The sequence below is a fragment of the Elephas maximus genome, chromosome 9 (assembly GCF_024166365.1).
Source record: "Elephas maximus indicus isolate mEleMax1 chromosome 9, mEleMax1 primary haplotype, whole genome shotgun sequence".
Classification (NCBI taxonomy): Eukaryota; Metazoa; Chordata; class Mammalia; order Proboscidea; family Elephantidae; genus Elephas; species Elephas maximus.
The window spans coordinates 1,225,591-1,250,452 of NC_064827.1; the positions used below are offsets into that span (position 1 = coordinate 1,225,591).

General features: G+C 64.8%; 1 protein-coding gene across 6 annotated transcripts; it reads left to right on the forward strand.

The window, feature by feature from the left end:
• The first annotated feature begins 1,927 nt into the window (after positions 1 to 1,927).
• On the forward strand, positions 1,928 to 22,767 carry ABCA2 (ATP binding cassette subfamily A member 2). 6 transcript variants are annotated; one of them, XM_049896198.1, is made up of 48 exons: positions 1,928 to 2,063; positions 5,688 to 5,781; positions 6,938 to 7,049; positions 7,121 to 7,284; positions 7,521 to 7,648; positions 7,834 to 7,944; positions 8,248 to 8,466; positions 8,790 to 9,160; positions 9,588 to 9,747; positions 10,658 to 10,786; positions 10,880 to 11,047; positions 11,131 to 11,227; positions 11,478 to 11,651; positions 11,733 to 11,835; positions 11,906 to 12,020; positions 12,126 to 12,316; positions 12,416 to 12,566; positions 12,653 to 12,857; positions 13,004 to 13,168; positions 13,267 to 13,447; positions 13,557 to 13,769; positions 13,971 to 14,167; positions 14,279 to 14,461; positions 14,639 to 14,823; positions 14,902 to 15,022; positions 15,230 to 15,466; positions 15,547 to 15,753; positions 16,027 to 16,129; positions 16,210 to 16,547; positions 16,673 to 16,886; positions 16,977 to 17,082; positions 17,175 to 17,286; positions 17,368 to 17,428; positions 18,149 to 18,323; positions 18,638 to 18,753; positions 18,823 to 18,970; positions 19,046 to 19,169; positions 19,310 to 19,442; positions 19,658 to 19,775; positions 19,957 to 20,135; positions 20,239 to 20,380; positions 20,453 to 20,587; positions 20,664 to 20,767; positions 20,850 to 20,942; positions 21,038 to 21,140; positions 21,219 to 21,356; positions 21,434 to 21,640; positions 22,157 to 22,767. In XM_049896198.1, the coding sequence occupies exons 1-48, from the start codon at positions 1,998 to 2,000 to the stop codon at positions 22,190 to 22,192; spliced, it is 7,332 nt and encodes a 2,443-aa protein (XP_049752155.1). In that variant the 5' UTR covers positions 1,928 to 1,997; the 3' UTR covers positions 22,193 to 22,767. The 6 variants fall into 6 exon arrangements, with proteins under 6 accessions (XP_049752155.1, XP_049752159.1, XP_049752156.1 ...); XM_049896202.1 differs by having other exon boundaries at positions 21,113 to 21,140; XM_049896199.1 differs by having other exon boundaries at positions 16,210 to 16,529.
• The last annotated feature ends 2,095 nt before the right edge of the window (positions 22,768 to 24,862 follow it).

The window sequence follows — 24,862 nt, forward strand, 5'->3', positions numbered from 1 at the left end:
GCAGCCGGCCGCTGAGCTGTCCCTGCCCCACGTGGGGGTGGGCGGCCGTTGAGGCAGGAAGCCGTGGTTCGTGGCTCCAGCTCCTTCCCTCCCCTAACGGCAGTGGCTTGTAGAAAGGCCTGCCAGTCATTTCCTGCCCTTGACCCAGCCCTGTGTGTTGACCGGTGAGAAAGAAGTGTCTCCAGGCTTGTGGGGGGGCGGAGGTGGAGGCTTGAGCTCCCATCCACCTGACCAGAGCCGGCCCCCGCTGGCTGCAGAGAAGGAGCTGGGGCGGGGGCTGTGCATTTTAGGTGCACCCTCTATGTGTGCCCCAAACACTGGACGCCACACCCCCCCATCACAGGTGGGGAAACTGAGGCTGGTGAGGAGCTATCAGAGCGCCCCACTGGGCCCTCCCCTCCCGCAGTTCCGGTCGGCCCTCTGCTGCCCTCTGCCGGCCTCAAGGGGAGTCACCCCGAACCTCCGCAGCCCCTTTCTGCCTGACCTGGGATCGGGGTCTGTCCAGCGTCCCCCGCGCTCCAGCAGGCACCAGGCCAAGTCTACGGAACGAACTCGATCCCAAAGACGGGACTTGCTCCTGGACGGGTGGGCGCGGGGAGAAGAACGAGCCGCCACAGAGAGGACGGCCTCAGTTTCCCCATGAGCCCTGTCTGCCCCCCATGCAGGAGCAATTCGGGGACCAGTGGGCCTTTCCTTCCCTCTCGCTGCCCAGGAAACTCCACAGCCCCCACCTGGCAGAGCTCAACTAGCCTGTCCTGCCGGCCCACAGAGGGACCACTGGTCACCAGGTGCCTCATTCACATGGGTCGTGGAACCCTCTCACAGGGGTCAGGAAGGCGGAGGCCCCTGTCTGGGTAGCCCCACCACAGTCCCTCACACCAGCTCCCCTGTTTGTGTCCCGCCAGGTGTGAGCGGCTATCCTCCTCCTGCATCCTGACAGTACTCCTGGGACAGTGCTCTGAGGGACACAGTGCTCTTGGGGGTGGTGCTCCTGGGGGCTGGGAGTGGGTTTTTTTATGTCCAAATAAAAGTCTTTTCACCAGCTCTTCTGCGTGGAGGCCTGGCGAAGGTGTGACCTGGGGGCGAGCCTCACCCAGGACCCCTGGAGTGCCGGGACCACTCTGGGGCGCCTCTGAGGGAGGAGGGACGCAGGCCCGTTGCCACGGGGAGGAAGGCGCAGTGCTCGAAGGTGCCCCTGGAAGGGGGTGGTGGTGGCCTCGGTTGGGAGGTGGGTTCTGAGGGGCCTTGGGTACGCCACTACCACGACTCTTCCGCAACATGTGGCTGGCTGGCCGGCGGCGCGGGGGTCGGGGTCTGGGGCGGTGTCGGGGTCCGGGATCCGGTTTGGAGCGAGAGGTGGGTTCGGGGCTGGGGTTGGGGTCTGGTGCCTCGGCCGAGGTATGCGCGTGGAGGGGGTCTGGCCGGGGATCGAGGCCTCGGGTGGGAGGCGGGGTCTGGGGCGGGGTCGGGGTTGAGGTCTTGGGTGGGGATTGTGGGCTGGGTCTCGGGTGTGGCGGGGGCGGGATCTCGGGCGGGGCTGGGGTCTGGACGAGGGTGGGGTCCAGAGCGGGGCAGGGTCTAGGGCGTCCCCTGGCGGCCGCAGCGGGCGCGGTGCGCAGCTCCTTTAAGCCGGGCGGCGCGGGGGGAGGGGCGGCGCGGGGGGAGAGGGGAGCGAGGGGGAGAGGGGAGCGAGGGGGGAGGGGGACCCGGGGGGAAGGCGGATCCAGGGGGAGGGGGCGCGGGGGGACGGCGGCGCGAGGGGGAGGGCGGCTCCGGGGGGAGGGCGGCGCGAGGGGGAGGGCGGCTCCGGGGGGAGGGGGCGCGGAGTCGCCGTCGCCGCCGTCGCCGCTGGGGCGGAGCCGCCGCCGAGCCGCTCCCGACCCGAGCCGCCCCGCCCCGCGCGGACGACGGTGCCGAGCGGCGGGGCCCGGCGGGGCGCGCAGGGGAGCGGCGCGCGGCGCTGAGCGGTCGGAGAGCGGCCGCGCCGCCGCGCCGCCATGGGCTTCGTGCACCAGCTGCAGCTGCTGCTTTGGAAGAACGTGACGCTGAAGCGCCGGAGCCCGGTGAGCGCGGCGCGGACCTGCGCCCCCGGCCGGGATGTGGGCCAGCGGCGCCCGCGGGGACGTGCGGCAGCGCGGGGGCCGGGTGGCGCCGACCCGGGTGGCGCGGTGGGGCCGACGGCCGTGCCGCGGGCCCCAGCTCCGTCCCGCTGGCTGGCGCAGCAGCCACTGGGCACCGTCTGGCCTGCCAGCCGCCCCGGGCCGCGCCGTGGACGTTTGCGGACCCTCGGCTGAGTCATGGGACAGGCACCCTCCACAGCGCGCTCCCCCGACCGGCTGCGGGGTGGGGGCAGGCGGCATCCAGGACCCTGGGGTCGGGGCAGGGCCTGCATGCCAGGACAGCGGGCTGGCCTGGGGGGTTGGATCCAGCTCGGAGCTTCAGGGGTGCTTGGTCCTGACTCTTCCCTTCCGCCTCTGCAAGGACCCTCTCCCTGCCTTCCTTCTGCTGCCCCCTGCCCTTGGGCAGGCGGCCTCATGCTGAGGTTGGACCCGGGGGCACCTTTCTGCCTCCTCCTCCTCTGCGCCCTCCCGGCCGTCCACTAGCCCTTGCTTGTGATTCTCTTGTCATCAGCAACGCCCTTGTTCTTCCAGCCCCTGCCAGCCGGGTCTCTGCACCCTTTTGTCTTTTGGGACCAGTTCTTCCTGAGGCTGCTTCACCCCACGCCCCCTACCCGGGGGCAACCAGGGAGCCCAGGGCACAGGACAGAGCCCTGTCAGAGATGGAGTCCTGGGTGGGGAGCAGGGTTGGGCGGCCAGGACCCTAGCTGGCCCTCCCCCTCTGGCCTGTGGCAGGCAGGGGCATCTCCTGTGGGCAGGAAACAGCAGCGTACTGGCCAGAGATACCTAGGCAGCTCTAGTTCTGCATGGGCCTTTGGGATTTTCCAGGGCGGGGCCGGGGCCCAGAGGGGTTGGGTTCCAGTGGCAGTTGGTCCCCTGAGTGGGGGCCTGAGGAGGAGGCCCCTGTTGTCCCACCTGGCCCTGGGTCTCCTTGGGAAGGGCCTTCAAGGTGCACATTGGAAAAGCCGGGGCTGCGGGTGGGGGGAAGGGGGAAGTTGGCATCTCCCTGGCCTCCAAGGTCTCCCTCCAGGCACCTGGCCCTGGCGAAGAGCCAGGGTCTGGAACACTCTCTACCTGGGGCGCCTGTGGCCAGCTGGGCTGGGTCACTTGCACCAGGTCTGCAGCCCCAGGCCGCCTAAGGTACAGTTCCCAGCTCCAGGCTTTGGGTCCTCAGAATGGAGACGCAGCCAGCATTAGTATCAACCCTGGGGGTTCTTGGCAGGAAGGACCCCACCCTGACAACAGGGGCTGGGGGCAGAGGCTGGGATGGTGGCCCTAGTGTCCGATGGGGACCTCCAGGCTCTGGGAAGGGCACAGCAGCTTGTGGGAGCACTTGGAAAGCATGCCCACCCCAGGAGTAACCCCTACTGCGAGGTACCGTTGCTCCCACCTCTCTGTACCCTGTCCCTGCCCTGGTTCTCCCCAGGGCTGGTCCAGTTGGGCCCTTGGGAAGGTCCTTGGTCTTGGAGCCAAGTGAGTGGGGATCTTTCTTCCAAGGAGCTGAGGCCCAGCCTGGCTCAAACCCTGGGTCTGGGGCCAGCTGGGACTGGGAGTGTGCCCTCTGGATGCCCACTCTTCCCAGGAAGGGTTTCGGGTTTCAGATTTGGACTCCTGGGGCTGGGCGGAGTGGGCAGAGGTCTTGCCTGTGTTTTCTGTGCTTGTACGGGCAGGCATCTTGTGGAAAGCACAGCCTTGGGAGGGTGGGAATCAAACTCGCTCCCTGCTGGCTCCCTCCTGCCAAGCTCTGTGTCTCAGTCTCCCCATTTGTGAGGGCAGCCATTCCCTCTCAGCTAGCTAGACACGGGCAACCCCGGGCCTCAGGCTGCACTTGGAGAAGGGGCCAGCTCACTGTCACTGAGTCCCTGTGGGAGAAGTGGCACCCCTCCCGCCAGTTTCCATGGCAACACTGCCCTTAGGCCTCACCTGAGGGACAGGGAGGAGGGCTCAGGTCTGTGTGGACATCCAGGCGGTGGGGGGGAGGGGCACATGGTGTACCTGGACTGGCCTTGAGCGGCAGAGGTTGGGCAACCTTTTACACACCCAGGTGGAGTACCCAGGTGGGGCACCCAGATGGGGTACCCACATGGGGCTGAACCTGTGCTGCTGGCCTGTAACCAGATGCCCTCTTGCCACTCACCGGCTCTCCCCACTGCCAGCCAGGCCTCTCCTCCTCCCAGCAGCTCATGCGCGGCCGTTGCTATAGTGATGGGGAGGCGGCCATGGCCTGTTGCTGCAGCTATGGAAGGGGAGGTGCCGGGTGGGGGGGCGGGTGTGGGCAGGGCTAGCACCATGGCCCTGACCCGAGCCTCCAGCCCCCGCCTTCGCATGCAGTCATTCTCACCCGTGTGCCTGTGGCGGGTGCCTGCTCCAGCAGCCTTGTGGGTGCCCGTGATGACCTCTGGGCCAGCCCTGGGCTCCAGCCCAGCTTGGGAGGGGTGGAGGCTGGCACAGGCTGGGGCAAGTGGGTTGGGGCCACAGAGTGCCATTGTCAGCGCCACTCAATAAACAGTGTGACTACCCCCACGGGGTAGAGGCCGGCCCTGGGTCAGACAGGGCCGCCATCATGCTGGGTCTCTGAAGTCTGTTTTGGGGTGGGAGTGGGACTGAAGGGACTCTGGTCCCTGTGGGAAGATCTGTGTGGTCTGCGCCAGGTGGGGATGAGGGTCAGGGCACCCCTCAGGCTGGTCTGCAAGGTCCGAGCTGGGAGAGGCGGTAATGGGGCCTGATGAAGTCCTCCCACCCACTGGCGGACTAAGTTGAGGCTCATGTGGGGGTCTCAGCGTTTCTCTCCTGCTCAGAGCTGGTCCTGCCTGGGTTCACCGTGGTACCCAGCCCCAGGTATCAGGAGCCTCCAGGAAAACCAAACTGATGCTGGGCTTGCCACAGGGGCTTAGTTTTGAGGCCCGAGATCCAACAGGGCTGCCACTCCCACCTGACCTGGCCCAAGTTTTGTGGAAGGGTCGGGGCAAAAGGAGGTGTTTTCGGCTTTGGGGCCTGGGGGTGTTAGACCTCCTTTCCAGGTATTCTTGGGGTTCAGGGTCCAGACCCAGCTCACCGGCCTGTATGCGGCTAGATGGTGCTGCAGAGGTGGGCAGAAGGGCTGATCCTGGGGGAGAGTGGGAGCTGTTGGTGCAGAGGCCAAACATGGCTCAAATGGGCTCTAAGATCATACTTAGGTAGCGCTGCCAGGTCGAGGTGGGGGAAGATGAGCTGTTAGAGGCGTAGGTTAGTGTGGACCACAAGCTGGATGATTTATTCTTGCTGGCTCTGAGGCTCCTCCTAGGGCAGGGGGCTCAAATGTAGCCCCTTCCTTACCCTCAGTGTGGTAGGCAGAGCCTGAATGGGAGGTGCAAGGTCTGCTTCTCGTGGGCCAGACAACACTTGCTGTCTTGGTGGCTTGGAGGGCCTGGCCTGACCTTCCGTGGCCCCGAGTGAGCACACGGGATCCTCGCTGGGCTGGGCTGGCCCTGCTGGAAGAGGTCTATCCTCTGGCAGGGCAAGGAAAGTTCCGGGCTGGAGCATGTCTGTGGGATAGGCCCAGGCGAGGTCTCACTCCGCCTCCCTTCACAGTGGGTCTTGGCCTTCGAGGTCTTCATCCCTCTGGTCCTGTTCTTTATCCTGCTGGGGCTGCGGCAGAAGAAGCCCACCATCTCCGTGAAGGAAGGTGAGGGAACTGGCTGGGTGGGCCGAGACACAGCAGGAGTGGGTGGGCAAGGTGTCCTCACCACTTCACGCATGCGTGTTCCGTGTGCACGCGTCTGCTCCCATGGCTCCTGAGGTGCAGTCTGCCTGCCCGCGCCCATGTGTATCCTGGGCCTGCATTCCGGCCCTGTGGCTGGGCTTCCAGGAGGACGTGGCGGGCCATGGTGGCCATGAGTGACCACAAGCGCCCATTCCCGGCATGGCCCAGTGTGGCTCCGGCACTCATTGGTCTCCTCTGTTCTGTTTTGACCCTACCCTGCCCACGCATGGTCTCTGCCCTCCTCCTCCTCCACCGTGGCCTGCATGCAGTCTGTAAGTGAGCAGCCGCTTCCTCCAGGCTGGCCCCCAGGCGGCAGCAGCTGGATGACCCTGGTGGGGTCCTCCTAGTGCAGCTTGAGTACCCCTCCCTGCTTGCATTAACAACCTCTCCCAGGCCTGGCTGGGGCTGCCGACCCCCAGCACCCTGTCAGGAGCAGCTGACTCAAGACTGGGGTGGTGGGTAGTGAAGGGCCAGGTGCTGGGCCACAGCTGGGGCCTGGGTCAAGCTGCCAGGGTGTATTTCCTCTCTCTGTGGGGTTGCCTGACCATGCACTCCAGGGGTAGGGTGTCTGGGCTAGCCTGGGGCTGGGGCTGGGCTAGCCTAGGACTAGGGGTTGGGCTAGCCTAGGACTGAGGCTGAACTAGCCTGACTTCTCTCTCTTCACAACCCTTGGGCTTCTGCACTCATTCTGCTAATCTGCTGGCCAGAGAGGTCAGAGGTCGATGCCCGGTGGTGGGGGAGGGGGGCCGTGTCCCCCTGGGCTCTGTGGGCAGTACTGCACCCATGCGTATCAGGGTGTTTTAAACCTGGGTGGTCGAGGGGAGAGGGATGCCCTGAGGGTTCTGGGATAGGGGCTGGCGAGTGGCCCTTTGACCTCTGACCTGCTGGAGTCATTGGCATCAGAACGTTTGGCCTGCTGCACAGCTGGGGCCAGTTGCTCTGCCCGCTGTCTTCTGCCTGTTGCTGCTTCTCCTTCCTGATTTTCTCCAAATTTCTCCTCTCGGCCTCCGTCTCCCTTCCCCTCGGTTACTGTCCCTGGCCCCTCTGGGGCCTCTCGCTCACCTGCCCACCCCCGCAGCCTTCTACACGGCCGCACCCCTCACCTCCGCCGGCATCTTGCCAGTCATGCAGTCACTGTGCCCTGACGGCCAGCGGGACGAGTTTGGCTTCCTGCAGTACGCCAACTCCACGTGAGTGCCCCCTCCGCGGGAGCCCTGCCCTCCCTGTCCCCTGGCTGGTGGTGACACCCATGGTGGTTCAGGGTCACGCAGCTTCTGGAGCGCCTCAACCGCGTGGTGGAGGAGGGTAATCTGTTCGACCCCGCTCGGCCCAGCCTGGGCTTGGAGCTCGAGGGCCTGCGGCAGCACCTGGAAGCCCTGAGTGCCAGCCCGGGCGCCTGGGAGGACCGCACAGACAGCCCTGCAGGTATGCCTGGGTAGGGCGGGTGACCAGGAGGGGCCAGGAGGGGCCTCACGGGGCCTGAGGTGTCACTGGCTCTATGGGTCCTGCCTCCACACCTGGTCCCTGTCGACCTGGTCCTCTTTGTTTCCACTCTGAGGCTGCTGCTGAGCCCTGTGCTCGGGGCCAGCAAGGCATATGCTGGCAGGGTACAGTGTGTGGGCCTGCCCAGCTGGCCCTCACCCTTCCTCCTGCCTGTCCAGTGTCTGCCTTCTCTCTGGACTCCGTGGCCAGGGACCCGCGGGAGCTCTGGCGCTTTCTGACGCAGAACTTGTCACTGCCTAACAGCACAGCTCAGGCCCTCCTGGCTGCCCAGGTGGACCCGCCTGAGGTGAGGTGGGCCCCCCTACAGGGTGGGTGGTCTGCACCTATGGGAGCAGCTCCTAGCCCTGGCTCTGCCTGGCCCGTAGCTCCCGGTGGCGGGCATGGGAGGGTGCCTTCTTAGCTCAGAGGGTGTCCCAGGGCCAGGCTCTCCAGCTCCCCAGCCTGAGTCACTCCTCCTCCCCGGCCCCCCAGGTCTACCGCCTGCTTTTTGGCCCTTCACCCAACCTGCATGCTGGTTCCGGCCTCCCTGGGGGTCAGGAGCCCTGGAGCCACTTGGGTACCAATCCTCTACTCCGGTTGGAGGTGAGAGGGACCTGGAGGGGCTGGGGAGTGTGCCTCCTGCCATGGGTGGGGGTTTCTGCCCAGGGGGTTGAGGAAAGGGTCCCTCCAGAGTGAAGGAGGGCACTGGGGAGTCTGAAGCCGGCATGGAGGTGTGGGGACCCCTGCTGCAGAGCCGGCAGTCCCGGACCTAGGCAGAGTGGGTGGTAGGGTGAGGCCTGAAGGCCATCTTGGACCAGGCCCTCAGTCTCCTCTTGGTTTGGGTTGGGAGCTCCTTCCTGGAGACCCTGCCCTTGGCCCCACAGTTCCTGTACCCTCCCCACCAAGGAGCTGCTGCTGGCCCCCGCCCTCCTGGAGCAGCTCACATGCTCACCAGGCTCTGGGAAGCTTGGCCGCATCCTCACGGTGCCCGAGGGTCAGCAGAGCGCGCTGCAGGGCTACCGGGCTGCCATTTGCAGTGGGCAGGCTGCCACCCGTGCCCACCGCTTCTCTGGGCTGGCAGCTGAGCTCCGGAACCAGCTGGAGATGGCCAAGATCTCCCGGCAGGTGAGGCCTTGCCTGCCAGTGAGACAGCAGGGCTAAGGGCTAGCTGGAGGAAGTGCTGGCAATGTCGGAGCCACAGGGCTCCAGGGCCCAAAGCTGTGGAGGGATGGGTGGTAGCTGCTGTTGGGTGCCCAGCCCCGTGCCTTCACCTCATCAGTATCTTCACCCCCCTCACCCAGGCTGCAGACCTGCCCTGAGCCCCTCTTCCAGCTGCGGGGTCCAGCCCCAACCTCAGCCACCACACCTGCAAACCCTGCCCCCAGCGCCTGCTCCCCCAAGCACCACTCCTTGGGTCAGCAGCTCCCAGCATGCCCGTCTCCCCCTAGCTGGGCCTGGATGTGACCAACGGCTCCGACCCTCAGCAGCAGCCACCACCCCCGCGGCGGCTTCAGGCGCTGCTGGAGGACCTGCTGGACGCCCAGAAGGTTCTGCGGGACGTGGACGTCCTCTCGGCCCTGGCCCTGCTGCTGCCCCAGGGCGCCTGCATTGGCCGGGCCCCCGCGACCCCCGCCAGCGGCCCCGGCGGCGGCGCAGCCAACGGCACCGGCACCGGGGCGGGCACGGGGGCCAACGCCACGGCGGAGGAGGGCAGCCCGCCCGCTGGAGTCCTGGCCTCCGCGGACGCACTGCAGGGCCAGTGCGCGGCCTTCGTGCAGCTCTGGGCAGGCCTGCAGCCCATCCTCTGCGGCAACAACCGGTAGGTGGGTGGCGGGGTCCGACAGCGCGGCCTCTTCTGAAGCCCCGTCCCCAATTTTGTTGCCACGCCCTGACACCCCGCCTGATCTCCGCCGCCTTGTCCCTATGCGCCCTTCCATCCTGGAGGCCTTACCCACCGGAAGCCCCCGCTCTATCCTGAAGCCCCGCCTCTACTCCCGAAGCCCGCCCTCCTGACGCCCCTCCCCGCCTGAAGCCCCGCCCCTCCTGACGCCCCACCCTCCCGGCACCCCGCCCACCTGGCGCCCTCACCTCCTGAGGCCCCGCTCTCCTGGCACTCCCTGACGCCCCTCCCCTCCTGACACCCCGCCCCTGACGCCCCTTCCTTCCTGGTGCCCCGCCCCTCCCTATGCCCCGCCCACCTGGCCCCGCCCTCCTGACGCCCGCCCCTCCTGGCGCCCCGCCCCCAGCACCATCGAGCCGGAGGCGTTGCGGCGGGGCAACATGAGCTCCCTGGGCTTCACCAGCAAGGAGCAGCGGAACCTGGGCCTCCTGGTGCACCTCATGACCAGCAACCCCAAGATCCTGTACGCGCCCGCGGGCTCGGAGGCGGACCGTGTCATCCTGAAGGTGTGCTGGACTGGCGCGCTTGATGCTGGGGCTGCGCGCCTCCCGGGCAGGGCCCTGGGAGAAGAGAGGGGGCTCGGAGCAGGTGGCATGTGGGGCACAGCTTCACGTGGGACGCAGGCCCTGGAGCTCGGGCTTGGCTCTGCAGGTGGGGGTTCTGGAGGAGACTATAAGCAGCAAGGGCACCCGGCGGGTTTCACCCTCGGCGGCCTCTGGTGGGAAGGCATTGGAGCCGCTGGTCTGTTGCAGAGGCCAGCGTGCCCTGGCGTGTCCAGCACCTGGGCAGTGCTGGCGGGACTGGAGAAGGGGGTGCGTCCAGGTGGCCCAGTTTGGGACAGGACCCGGTGTGGGCAGCGATGTCTGGCGAGGCAGCTGGGTGGGTGAGCAGAGGAGAAGAAGCTTTGCCTGGGGAGTTGGTTCACAGCCTGCTGGGTGGGCATGCGACAGGCCATCCCAGGGGAGATAGAACACCTCGGAACAAGCAGAAATCAGGGCTGGAAAGCTGCCTGGGAGGGGTAAGCTCGTGGAGGAGGCGAGGGGCCATGTGTGGAAGGGGTCTCAAGGATGAGGATGAGAGAGACAAGCCAAGTCGATGGTTGATTAAGGGGGAGTGGAGAAGGGTCCCATGGAGGCTCCCTGAGGTAGGAGGGGAGCAGGATGCGTGCTGTACAGGGGTGGAGGGCAGAGCAGGTTCCAGGAGGGCAAGGACAGCTGCGTGGGTGCTTCGGGAAGGCTGGCGGGGTGGGCTGCTAGCATCCAGTCGGGGGTGTGGCCAGACGGCGAGAGCAGGACTGGTTGCTGGTGGGGTGGGCCAGTCAGCTGTGCCCGGCCTGGGAAGAGAGGCGGGCGTAGAACATCCACACCGCTTGGGTTCTTCCGTGAGCCCCGTGCCGGGTCCCCTCACCCTTCACAGGCCAACGAGACCTTTGCCTTCGTGGGCAACGTGACTCACTACGCCCAGGTCTGGCTCAACATCTCGGCAGAGATACGCAGCTCCCTGGAGCAGGGCCGGCTACGGCAGCTCCTGCACTGGCTGCAGCAGGTGAGGTGGGGGCTAGGTGGGGGACTGCGCGGCAGCCCCACTCTGCCTTGGGGGGGCCAGCACTCACCCCCTAAGCCGGCTCGGCACCCCCAGTACGTAGCGGAACTGCGGCTGCACCCCGAAGCACTGAACCTCTCGCTGGAGGAGCTGCCCCCTGCCCTGCGCCAGGACAACTTCACGCTGCCCAACGGCTCCGCGCTCCTGCGGCAGTTGGACACCATCGACAATGCGGCCTGTGGCTGGATCCAGTTCATGTCCAAGGTGGGGAGGGTGGAGGAGGACGGGACCCCAGGGGGCCCTGCTCCCGCACCCAGGGCTGGCTCCAACCGTGCTTTTCTCCCCAGGTGAGCGTGGACATCTTCAAGGGCTTTCCTGATGAAGAGAGCATCGTCAACTACACGCTTAACCAGGCCTACCAGGACAACGTCACCGTGTTCGCCAGTGAGCTGCAAGCCCTGCCCACCGCTACAGCCCCTCCCCTCTCACCTGATCCGCGCCCCTCTCCCTTGCTTTGCGGGGACTCGGCCCCTCCCAGTTCCCCTGCCCTCGTCCCACCTTTCTTTTCCCCCATCCCTGTCCTAGGCCCCACCCCTCCCGCCGTGGCCCGGCCCCTCCCACTCCAGCCCCACCCCAGTCCTGCTCCGCCCCTCCCAGCCCCAACCCCACGACCTCCCGGGCCTTGGGCCCCCAGGCGTGATTTTCCAGACGCGGAAGGACGGGTCTCTCCCGCCCCACGTCCACTACAAGATCCGTCAGAACTCCAGCTTCACCGAGAAAACCAACGAGATCCGTCGGGCCTACTGGCGGCCGGGGCCCAACACTGGGGGCCGCCTCTACTTTCTGTACGGCTTCGTGTGGATCCAGGGTGAGGGGCCTGTCGGGGGACCGGCCGGGGGAGCGGGGATGCCCGGAAGGGCCGGCCCCCTGACGCTGAGCCCGCCCGCAGACATGATGGAGCGCGCCATCATCAACACCTTTGTGGGGCACGACGTGGTGGAGCCGGGCAACTACGTGCAGATGTTCCCTTACCCCTGCTACACACGTGACGAGTGAGTGGGCGAGAGGAGGGGGTCCCCAGGCATGGGCCCAGGCCTGCGCCCTGACGCGCCTCCCCTCCAGCTTCCTGTTCGTCATCGAGCACATGATGCCGCTCTGCATGGTGATCTCCTGGGTCTACTCCGTGGCCATGACCATCCAGCACATCGTGGCGGAGAAGGAGCACCGGCTCAAGGAGGTGGGGTGGGGGCCTGGCCGGGTGGGGAGGGGGCAGGGGTGGGGGCGGGGGCGGGCGGCCCTGCAGCACCCTGGCCTCAGGCTGCATCATCACCTGCTGCTCCAGGTGATGAAGACCATGGGCCTGAACAATGCGGTGCACTGGGTGGCCTGGTTTATCACCGGCTTCGTGCAGCTGTCCATCTCCGTGACAGCCCTCACAGCCATCCTCAAGTACGGCCAGGTGCTCCTGCACAGCCACGTGCTCATCATCTGGCTCTTCCTGGCTGTCTATGCAGTGGCCACCATCATGTTCTGGTGAGCACCCGTGGCCAGCTCTGGTGGGGGCTCTCCAGGGCTGTAGCTAGCTGGAAGCCCCCAAGGGTGGGGCATCGTTGACCATCCTGTGGCCCCCAGCTTTCTGGTGTCGGTGCTGTACTCCAAGGCCAAGCTGGCTTCAGCCTGTGGTGGGATCATCTACTTCCTAAGCTACGTGCCCTACATGTATGTGGCCATCCGTGAGGAGGTGGCCCATGATAGGATCACCGCCTTCGAGAAGTGCATCGCGGTGAGGGTTGTGGGTGGATGGGTGGGCTGGGTGGCGGGTGGCCACCCCCGGCCCCAAACTGCCCGCTGACACCAGTGTCTCCTCAGTCCCTGATGTCCACAACAGCCTTTGGCCTGGGCTCCAAGTACTTTGCTCTGTACGAGGTGGCAGGCGTGGGCATCCAGTGGCACACATTCAGCCAGTCACCCGTGGAAGGGGATGACTTCAATCTGCTGCTGGCTGTCATCATGCTGGTGGTGGATGCAGCCGTCTATGGCGTGCTCACGTGGTACATTGAGGCTGTGCACCCAGGTACATCCAGAAGGAGGCATGAGGTGGAGGGATGCGGCTGGGGAGGGGGCTCTCTGGGCAGCTCCCTGGATGGGCACACACCCACCTCTGGTGGACTGCCCACGGTCAGGCTCTGAGTCAGCCTCCCTCCCATCCCTGGCCTCCAGGAATGTATGGGCTGCCCCGGCCCTGGTACTTCCCACTGCAGAGATCCTACTGGTTGGGTAGTGGGCGGACAGAGGCGTGGGAGTGGAGCTGGCCATGGGTACATGCCCCCCGCCTCAGCGTCATGGAGGAGGACCAGGCTTGTGCCATGGAGAGCCGGCGGTTCGGTGAGGTGCTGGGGAGTGGGGGAGCTGGGTTTGGTGGTGAGAGGGCACAGGGTACCCTCAGCTCAGCCCCTCACCCTGCTGACCCATGCCTTGTGCAGAGGAGATGCGGGGCATGGAGGAGGAGCCCACCCACCTGCCGCTGGTGGTCTGCGTGGACAAGCTCACCAAAATCTACAAGAATGACAAGAAGCTGGCTTTGAACAAGCTGAGCCTGAATCTGTACGAGAACCAGGTCGTCTCCTTCCTGGGCCACAACGGGGCTGGCAAGACCACAACCATGTGAGTGCCCCTGGGGGCGACAGACAGCAGGAAATAGCCTGGGGCCTTGCCGGCACTGGGTAGGCCCGGCAGGGGGCGGGGATGGTGGTGACCCTACTCACCCACCCAGGTCTATCCTGACTGGTCTGTTCCCGCCAACCTCGGGCTCGGCCACCATCTACGGGCATGACATCCGCACGGAGATGGATGAGATCCGCAAGAACTTGGGCATGTGCCCGCAGCACAATGTGCTCTTCGACCGCCTCACGGTGGAGGAGCACCTGTGGTTCTACTCAAGGCTTAAGAGCATGGCGCAGGAGGAGATCCGCAAGGAGATGGACAAGTGGGCGGGGCCGTGGGCAGATACAGGGGCAGGACGATGGCGGGGCCGTGGGCCGGTAGGGGGGCAGGACGATGGCAGGGCTAGGGCCTAGGGACTGGCACCGTGCCTAGACAGTGAGGTGGGTGGGAGAGTGGGGTGGACGCAGAGTCGGGGCCATGGGGCCAAGACTCCCCTGCTCCACGCTGTCCTGCCCCTCTCCAGGATGATTGAAGACCTAGAGCTCTCCAACAAGCGTCACTCGCTGGTGCAGACATTGTCGGGCGGCATGAAGCGCAAGCTCTCCGTGGCCATCGCCTTTGTGGGTGGGTCCCGTGCCATCATCCTGGACGAGCCCACGGCCGGTGTCGACCCCTATGCACGCCGTGCCATCTGGGACCTCATCCTGAAGTACAAGCCGGGTGAGTGGGGTGGGGCTGGGGGCTGGGCGTGGGGTGGGGCACTGGGCGAGCAGTGGCCGGCCACCTGCCTGACTCCTCCGAGCCCCCTGACCCGGGACGGCCTCCCCCTAGGCCGCACCATCCTCCTGTCCACCCATCACATGGACGAGGCTGACCTGCTGGGGGACCGCATCGCTATCATCTCCCACGGGAAGCTCAAGTGCTGTGGCTCCCCGCTCTTCCTCAAGGGTGCCTATGGCGACGGGTACCGACTCACCCTGGTCAAGCGACCCGCTGAGCCCGGAAGCCCCCAAGGTCTGTGCTAAGACCTCTAGTGGAGGGGCAGGGCCTTCACCGTGCCCAGGGGTCCCTACATGCCTGGTGGGACCTGGCAGGCCCTCTCCCCAGGCCCCCATCCTGACTGGGCCAGACTCCTGGAGGACCCCCAGCCCACAGTGAAGCCCCTCCCCGCTCCCCCTCCCCTCCTCCCAGAGCCAGGGCTGACATCCAGCCCCCAAGGCCGGGCGCCACTGAGCAGCTGCTCTGAGCCACGGGTCTCTGAGTTCATCCGCAAGCACGTCACCTCTTGCCTGCTGGTGTCGGACACGAGCACGGAACTCTCCTACATTCTGCCCAGTGAGGCTGCCAAGAAGGGAGCCTTTGAGCGCCTCTTCCAGGTGGGAAGGCTCGTCAGGGCGGGACAGGTCTTCTGGGAGGCCGTTCGTCCTGCCCTGCCTCACCCAGTCTCTCTGCAGCACCTGGAGCACAGTCTGGATGAGCTGCACCTGAGCAGCTTTGGGTTGATGGACACGACGCTGGAGGAGGTGTTCCTCAAAGTGTCTGAGGAGGACCAGTCCCTGGAGAACAGTGAAGCCGGTGAGGGGCCCAGGGGACCCTTGTCCTGGAGCCCACTGCCCCACCTCGCCCCACCAGGCCTGAAATGGGGCCTGGGGCATCACTCCTTCCTTCTTCCAGGGTGTCCTAGGAGGGTGGGTGGATGGCCACGGGGCCTGGGGCTCCCCAGGGTCAGGGGGCAGGCAGCCCTGAGCCCTCTCTTCCTTTCTGGCTCCCTGTACCGTGCAGACTTGAAAGAGTCCAGGAAGGACATCATGCCAGGGGCAGAGGCCCTGGTGGCTGGGGAGGCTCCCGCTGGCAACCTGGCCCGGTGCTCAGAGCTGGCGGAGTCGCAGGCATCGCTGCAGTCAGCATCCTCAGTGGGCTCTACCCGTGGCGACGAGGGCGCCAGCTATGCTGAGGTCTATGGGGACTACCGCCCTCTCTTTGACAACCTGCAGGATGCCGACAACGTCAGCCTGCAAGGTAGGGAGCAGCTGGGTAAGCCTGGGGTGGGTGCACAGAGGACACAAGCGGTGGCCCGCTCAGCTCCCACCTCCGTGCAGAGGCTGAGGCTGAGGCCCTCACGCGGGTTGGCCAGGGCAGCCACAAGCTGGACGGCTGGTGGCTCCGGGTGCGTCAGTTCCACGGGCTCCTGGTGAAAAGGCTCCACTGCGCCCGCCGCAACTCCAAGGCGCTCTTCTCCCAGATCCTGCTACCCGCCTTCTTCGTCTGCGTGGCCATGACGGTGGCTCTCTCTGTCCCCGAGATCGGTATGGCCACCTGACCAGGTGGAGGGGCACCTCGGGCTAGTGTCCTACATGGTGTGGCCTTGACTCCGCCTGCACCTGCACCTACACCACGTAGGGGGACCCTTGCCTGCTCTGGGCCTTGGAGCTACAATCGGAGGCTGTGGGGCAAGCTGGGGGCTCACTGGGTGTGGGGCCCCCTCAAACCTGGGCCTCTGGGTCCCGGGAAGAGGGGGCCTCGGTCTGGGGCTGCTGGTAGGTGTTCCAGACTGCTGAGGCCTTCTCCCCCACCACCAGGTGATCTGCCCCCACTAGTCCTCTCTCCATCTCAGTACCATAACTACACCCAGCCCCGCGGAAACTTCATCCCCTACGCCAACGAGGAGCGCTGGGAGTACCGGTGACAGGGCCCTGGGACAGCAGACGGGAGGGATGGGAGGTGAGGGGGTGGCACCCTGGCTCATGGCCACTATCCCCCAGACTGCGGCTGTCACCGGATGCCAGCCCCCAGCAGTTGGTGAGCACCTTCCGACTGCCGTCGGGCGTGGGTGCCACGTGTGTGCTCAAGTCCCCTGCTAACGGCTCCCTGGGACCCACGATGAACCTGAGCAGTGGCGAGTCCCGCGTGCTGGCCGCCCGCTTCTTCGACAGCATGTGCCTAGAGTCCTTCACACAGGGGCTGCCATTGTCCAACTTTGTGCCGCCCCCACCCTCGCCCGCCCCATCTGATTCCCCCGTGTCCCTGGATGAGGACCTACTGCAGGCCTGGAACACCTCCCTGTTGCCCACCACAGTGCCAGGTTCCATCAGGGCCCGGGGTGTGCGAGGCGGCGAGGGGAGGGGTGGGACAGGGCCTAGGAGGGGTGGGGGGATGGGGCTCAGGGAGGGACAAAAGAGAGCAGAGGGGTGGGACAGGGGTGGCTGACCCCTGCTGTGCCCTCAGAGGCGTGGACATTGGCCCCTTCTCTGCCTCGCCTGGTGCGGGAACCCGTCCGCTGCACCTGCTCCATGCAGGGCACTGGCTTCTCCTGCCCCAGCGGTGTGGGCGGGCACCCGCCCCAGATGCGCGTTGTCACAGGCGACATCCTGACTGACATCACCGGTCACAATGTCTCCGAGTACCTGCTTTTCACATCCGACCGCTTCCGGCTGCATAGGTGAGCAGGAGTTAGGGGGCATCGCTGTAGGTGAGATGGCCGGCTGGTGTCCGTAGGGCCTCACTGCCCCCTCCTCACCTGCCTGCCCAGGTATGGAGCCATCACCTTTGGCAACGTGCAGAAATCCATCCCGGCCTCATTTGGCGCCCGGGCCCCACCCATGGTGCGAAAGATCGCAGTCCGCAGGGCGGCCCAGGTAAGAGCCACAGCAATCAGAGGGGCCAGCCTGCCTGGGTTGGCAGTGACCCATGGTGGCTCTCGGGCCTCTCTGTGCCCTCTTCTCTCCAGGTTTTCTACAACAACAAGGGTTACCACAGTATGCCAACCTATCTCAACAGCCTCAACAACGCCATCCTACGTGCCAACCTGCCCAAGAGCAAGGGCAATCCAGCGGCCTATGGTGAGGGGTGGGGTGGCTTGAGGTTGAGGGTGGAGTGTGGGGTGGGAGCAGGGCCTGAGGCTGCCCTCCCCTGTGCCGCAGGCATCACTGTCACCAACCACCCCATGAACAAGACCAGTGCCAGCCTCTCCCTGGATTACCTGTACGTGCTCATCCGGGAAACGGGAGAATCAGACGGGGTGGGTGAAGGTGGGGGCGGCGCAAAGTTGGACAGTGGCAGCCCCAGCGTGAGGAACTCTAGGCACAAGCTGTCAAAGAAGCGGGCGGCCAGCACGCGGGACTCGCCACTGCTTAGGTTTATCGTGGGTCCCAGAGAGCTGTTAGCAGGAGACTTGAGCATGCAGGTGGCACCCATGCCCGACGGCAGTCGGAAGGTGCTTGCCAACTGCTGGTGGCTGGCATTTGGCGAAAGCCACGGTCTGGGGGATAGTGGCCATGAGCCAGGGTGCCACCCCCTCACCTCCCACCCCTCCTGCCCGCTGCCCCCGGGCCCTCTCACTGGTATTCCCAGCGCTCCTCGTTGGCGTAGGGGATGAAGTTTCCGCGGGGCTGGGTGTAGTTCCGGTACTGAGATGGACAGAGGACCAGCAGGGCAGATCATAGCAGGCCGGTGGTGGGGAGGAGGCCTCAGCAGTCTGGAGCACCTACCAGCAGCCCCAGACCGAGGCCCCCTCTTCCCAGCACCCAGAGGCCTGAGTCAGTATGCCCGACAGTCTTCAATCATAGCACAGAGGCCCAAAGCAGGCAAAGATCCCCCAACATGGTGCAGGTGTGGGCGGAGTCAAGGCCAGGCCTCCTGAGGAAGCTCCTCCTGGGGCTGCATGCCCTGCAGGGCTCAGGCCATCTTGTTCTGCCTCCCCAGGCTGCAGGGCACAGACGTGGTCATCGCCATCTTCATCATTGTTGCCATGTCTTTCGTGCCGGCCAGCTTTGTAGTCTTCCTGGTGGCCGAGAAGTCCATCAAAGCCAAGCACCTGCAGTTCGTCAGCGGCTGCAATCCTGTCATCTACTGGCTGGCCAATTACGTGTGGGACATGGTGCGGCCCTGTCTCCCTCCCTCTGCACAGCTAATTTGGAGGACTCTCTTAGCCCCAGGCCACCACTCCATACCCTGCTGGCAGCACCAGCTCTTATTCTGTCCCCAAGCTTGAGTCCCCCTCCCAGGCACCGAGCCCTGTCCCCTGCCAGCATGCAAGCTCTCTCATCTGCACCCTCTTGTGTTCCCATCCTTGCCCCCCACCAGGAACTCTAGCCCTCTCCTGGTCACGTCCCCCGCCCCACCAGCCTACCAGCCACCCTCCCTGCTCCCCACTCAGCACTGTGCCCCCACCAGCAGCCCCCGCTCTTCCAGCTCAACTACCTGGTCCCGGCCACCTGCTGCGTCATCATCCTGTTTGTGTTCGACCTGCCGGCCTACACTTCGCCTACCAACTTCCCGGCTGTGCTCTCCCTCTTCCTGCTCTATGGGTAAGGGGTGGGTACCAGGGCTGGGGCGGGTGGGGCCAGGGCAGCCCACTGACTGCTGCCCGCCCCCAGGTGGTCCATCACACCCATCATGTACCCGGCCTCCTTCTGGTTCGAGGTGCCCAGCTCTGCCTACGTCTTCCTCATTGTCATCAATCTCTTCATCGGGATCACGGCCACTGTGGCCACGTTCCTGCTGCAGCTCTTTGAACATGACAAGGTGGCAGGGGGTGGAGGCGGGGCGGGGCGGGCGGCCGTGGCCAGGCTGGGTCCCTGACACCCTGCCACCATCCAGGATCTGAAGGCTGTCAACAGCTACCTGAAAAGCTGCTTCCTTATCTTCCCCAATTACAACCTGGGCCACGGGCTCATGGAGATGGCATACAACGAGTACATCAATGAGTACTACGCCAAGATCGGTGTGTGCCGGTGCCGGGTGGGGCGGGCAGCGCAGAGCCCTCGGCCAGCAGTGCGGGGTGGGCCGCTAGGAGAGGTGTGGGGGTGGCTGTGGGGCTCCTGGAGGCCCCCGAGCACAGGCCCTGAGCCGGCTGTCCCACAGGCCAGTTTGACAAGATGAAGTCCCCATTCGAGTGGGACATCGTCACTCGTGGGCTGGTGGCCATGACGGTGGAGGGCTTTGTTGGCTTCTTCCTCACCATCATGTGCCAGTACAACTTCCTTCGGCAGCCACAGTGAGTGGGGTGATGCCAGGGGCAGGGGCAGGGGTGGGTGGCAGAGGTGGTGACAGGCCAGGTACCCACCCTTCCTGCAGTGGTCCCAGTGAGTGAGGTCATGGCCAGGACTGGGGGTGAGCCCAGGGAGATGGCAGGGGAGGTGGCAGGAGAGGTGGCAGGAGTGGGTGACCTAGGCGGGGGCGACCCGGGCACTGCCCACCCTGTCCCTCCAGGCGCATGCCTGTGTCCACCAAGCCCGTGGAGGACGACATTGACGTGGCCAGTGAGCGGCAGCGAGTGCTGCGGGGGGACGCGGACAATGACATGGTCAAGATTGAGAACCTGACCAAGGTGGGCCAAGCCAGTGGCCGAGGATGGGGGCGTGGCCCTGGGTGGGGGAGTGCCCTCGACGTGGGATCCCAGTTCAGAGTGGGGGTGGGACCACGATGTGGAGGCCGGACCAGCTGTGGGGGGCGGGGCCCCAGGGTGACCGGTTGCACCGCTGAGTGGTCAGGTGCTCTCCCCACCCCAGGTGTACAAGTCCCGGAAGATCGGCCGCATCCTGGCTGTGGACCGCCTATGCCTGGGCGTGCGTCCTGGCGAGTGCTTCGGCCTCCTCGGCGTCAATGGCGCCGGCAAGACCAGTACCTTCAAGATGCTGACGGGCGACGAGAGCACGACGGGTGGCGAGGCCTTTGTCAATGGGCACAGGTGGGTGCAGGCAGGGCATGGTGCGGGAGGGCGCAGGTGCCGTGGGTGGTGGCGAGAGCGGGCCACGTATGCACCGTGCTGACTGCCACCTGCTGCCTCTTAGCGTGCTCAAGGAGCTGCTGCAGGTGCAGCAGAGCCTAGGCTACTGCCCGCAGTTCGATGCCCTGTTCGACGAGCTCACGGCCAGGGAGCACCTGCAGCTGTACACGCGCCTGCGTGGCATTTCCTGGAAGGACGAGGCGCGGGTGAGGGTATGGTGGAAGGCGGTGGCGGGGTTGTGTTCCGGCGGCCCCTAAGCGCCTGCCCTCCCTGACCAGGTGGTGAAGTGGGCACTGGAGAAGCTGGAGCTGACCAAGTACGCCGACAAGCCCGCTGGCACCTACAGTGGCGGCAATAAGCGCAAGCTGTCCACGGCCATCGCCCTCATCGGGTACCCGGCCTTCATCTTTCTGGTGAGCCTGCAGGTGGGACAGGTGGGTTGGGTAGGCAAGGAGGGTGAAATCTGCTAAGCCCTAGTCCCACCACCAGGATGAGCCCACCACAGGCATGGACCCCAAGGCCCGGCGTTTTCTCTGGAACCTCGTCCTGGACCTCATCAAGACCGGGCGCTCGGTGGTGCTGACGTCACACAGGTGGGCCACCTGTCTTTCCCCACCTCCCTCCCCACCCCCTTCCTGGGAGCCCCTGGGTGCCAACCCCACACCTTTGCCCCAGCATGGAAGAGTGCGAGGCCCTGTGCACGCGGCTTGCCATCATGGTCAACGGGCGTCTCCGCTGTCTGGGCAGCATCCAGCACCTGAAGAACAGGTGAGGGGTTTAGAAGGGGGCACAGGGTAGGTGTCATGGCCGTGGGACCTGGGGGCAGCCAGGAGGCTCCTGGGGCTGTGGGCCTGTCCCTCCAGGTTTGGAGATGGCTACATGATCACAGTGCGGACCAAGGTCAGCCAAAATGTGAAGGATGTGGTACGGTTTTTCAGCCGCAACTTCCCGGAAGCCATGCTCAAGGTGGGCTTGGATGGAGGTGGGGTGGGGGTAGGGGCAGCCCTGTCCGAGAGGCCCTGACCCCCATCCACCTGCCCCCAGGAGCGGCATCACACAAAGGTGCAGTACCAGCTGAAATCGGAGCACATCTCACTGGCGCAGGTGTTCAGCAAAATGGAGCAGGTGGTGGGCGTGCTGGGCATTGAGGACTACTCTGTCAGCCAGACCACCCTGGACAACGTGAGTGCCTGGGCCTGGGCACCCCGGCCCACCTGCCTGGCCAGCCCACCCATCTACCTCCCTGCCCCGCCCACCAGGTGTTCGTGAACTTCGCCAAAAAGCAGAGCGACAACCTGGAGCAGCAGGAGACAGAGCCGCCCTCGGGCCTGCGGTCCCCCCTGAGCCGCCTGCTCAGCCTGTTCCGGCCGAGACCCGCCCCCACTGAGCTCCGGGCACTTGTGGCTGATGAACCTGAGGACCTGGACACAGAGGACGAGGGCCTCATCAGCTTCGAGGAAGAGCGGGTGAGGGGGCTGCCCACCGTGGCCGGGCCACAGGGGCTCAGGGTCAGGGACTGGGAGGGGAGAGCTGGCTGTGGGGACACTTGCTCCCCAGAGCTTGAGAGGACAGAGAGGACCCACACACACACGCCCCCAGAGTGGGGACAAGGGGCCTGGACACAGGCAGACGGCGAGGCCAACCACAGACCATTGAAAATGGTGACAGACACAGAGACTGATGCTGAGTGGGGGGGCACAGAGGGATAGATTTAGGCAGAGTGGGAGGGTGGCAGAGGGAGCAGGGACGGGGAGGGGATGGAAACACAGCAGCCACCAGACTCAGCAGAGGGAGGTCTCAGGGGGAATGAAGACCTCGAGAGAGGATTGAGCTGGGAGTGGAGTCAGGAGAGGCGAGGGGTGGAGGCCAGTGTCAGGTCGAGGCCTTGGGTGGGGGCGGTGGGGGTCCCAGACACAGGACCTGGGCTGAGGGTTCTCACCTAGGAGGACAGCCCCTAAACCTGGCCCATGTGCTATCCCCAGGCCCAGCTGTCCTTCAACACGGATACGCTTTGCTGACTGCTGGGAGCTGGACCCAGGACGTGGCTGTGGGATAGTCACACAGTGGCTGAGGCGCCCCCTATTTGCCCCCAGTGCCCACTCGCCAGGCCTTGGAGTGGAGATCCAGGATCCATGGGCTTTGCTTTCCCTCCAGCCTGCCGCCTGCCCTGCCCTGTCTGTGGTCACTGTGGCCGCCCAACCCCGATTGTGCCAAGGGCTGGCCTGGCCACTGGGCTGCACAACCCTCACCCTGCTTTGCCTTAAAGCCTTGGGGTCTGGCCCAGCCCCCTGGCTCTGCTTTTGCCCAGCTCTGCCTACCACCTGCAAGGGCCAGGCTAAACCACCCTGGGTGTGCCAGGCCCCGCTGCCCTCTCCTGCAGTGGTCCTGAGCCTGGCCAGGCCTGGCCCTGACCGGGCTTCCTCTGACCCTGACCCTGACCCAGGCAGGCTCACTATTTATTTTGCTTTAGGAAGAGGCTCCTTCTCCAGCTGTCCTGCTGGCTGGTCAGTGCCCCTAGGGGCTATTGGCATGGGCTAGAAAGGGGCTGATTGGGTGGTAGTGGGGAGGCGGAATGAGCTGCTGGCCCTGCCAGCCAGGTTGGGGCCGGGCCCTCCCCTCCCCTCCCCTCCCCTCCCCTCCCCTCCCCTCCCCTCCCCTCCCCTCCCCTCCAGCTGTCGTCGCTCCGGACCTGGCTTGGCCCCACCACCTGTTCCTGGAGCCGGCCTTGTACATAGCGCACAGATGTTTGTTTTAAATAAAAAAACAAAAGTGAAACCTACCGAGCCTTTGTGTATGTGGGTGTTGGGGGGAAGTTGGCTACTGGCTGGGGTGAAGCCCCCACAGGCTGCTTCTGGAAGGTGCAGGCTGTGGGAGGATCAGCCAGGGGCTGGAGGTGGGAACGAAGAAGGTCACCCCCCCAATGCCCTGATGCTACAGGTGGGGAGACTGAGGCAGGGGTCATGTGCCCCTCCTCCCTCCCCTCCACACAGCCTGCAGGAGCAGGTTGAGTTGGGGTCACAGTGGGGGCTACCCCCGTGCCACTCACCCAGCCCAGGAGGCCCACCACATGCCTGAGCTTGGCTGACCCTCTGCCCTCCTGGTCTCTGGGGCCTCTGCATCTTGATATCCTTGGCGTCCCCACATTGAGTTGTCCCTGGGGCCCCCATGCCTCAATGTCAAGCATCCTTGCCCAGCTCCCTGGGCCTGGTGTCCAGGAAGAGGCGTGTGCTGTGCAGTCTCTGACCTGGGTTGGTCTAGGGTGTGGCAGGCCTTCCAGGAGGGAGGCGACCTCCCCAGTTGAGACAGATTCGGAGGAAGAGCACGTGCAGACTCCCAGGGATCCTGCAGTGTCCCTGGAGCGCGTGCAGCCAGACTCTCACCGTAGACCTGCTAATGCCTGAACACGTGCCCCTGGAAGATGCGCACTGTGAATGTGGCCTCGTTTGAAAGTAGTCTGTCCAGACATTATCAGTTAGGTTAACATAAGGGAGTGGGGTGGGTCCTGATCCGATACAAGTGGTGTCCTTATACAGGAGGAAAAGACACAGAGACAGCCAGGGAAAGCGCCATGTGGCAACAGAGGCAGAGATTGGAGAGCTGGTGCCACAAGCCAAGGATCACTGGCAGACGCAGAAGCTGGAAGGGACAAGGGAAAGCCCTGCCCTGGCGCCTCGGCTGAGAGCTCAGCCCTGCAGATGCTTGAATTTGGGCTTCTGGCATCCAGAACTGTGAGAGAATAACTTTCTGTTGTTTTCACCTCCCCAGTTTGCAGTACTTTGTTGTAGTGTCCCTGGGAAACCATCATGAACAGCTGAGGGGGACTGGAAAGGACACGGCAGTTCCCTAGGAGACTGAAGGGTAGACACAGGCAAAGCTGGTACCAAATGGGGCTGGGGCAGTGGGAAGGGGCAGAGCAAGGGTGGGGAGGATGTTGAAGGTCTCCGGGGCCAGGGTGACAGAGGTGAGGCTGGCGTGGCCTGGGGTGACAAGTCCCATTTGGACCACAATGGTTTGAGTTCCTGTGAGATGTTCAACTATGGCCTCTGGAACTCTGAGAGGCTGGGTCCAGAGGGTGATGCTGGGGGTCATTGAGGTACAGGCCCTAGGAGGGTGCTGATTGCACTAAGAACCACAAGGATCCCCCACCCTATGAGGAGCTGGTATAGGTGCCATGGCCAGCCAAGGAAAGAGAGGTGGAGCCTCTAGGGGCTGGGGACCTCAGTCCCACAACCACAGGAGCTGAATCCTTCCTGGAAGAGGGCCCTGAGGTCCAGCAGGGACCACAGCCTGCAGCCTTGAGACCCTGAGCCGATGGCCCAGCTATACCGTGCCCGGACCCCTGACTTAGAGACCGTGACTGGGTATGTTGCTTTAAGTGGCTAAATTTGCAGTGGCTTTCAATGCAGTGGTAGAAAACTCAAACATCGACCACAACTTTTTATTTCAAAAATGTTAAACCTTCAGAAAAGTTGGAAGAAGAGAACAATGAACACTGGGTGCCTTTGCCCAGATTTAAATTTGCTGCTAAAATCCTGTCTCACGTGCTTTATCCTAGCCTCTCTGTGTACCTGTTTTTGTGCTGACCCATTTGAAAGCAAGAGCAGACATCGTGCCCCTTCAGCCCAGATCCTTCAGCTTCACTTGGACGAGTGAGAACCTCTCCAGACTTATCAAGGACACATACTGTC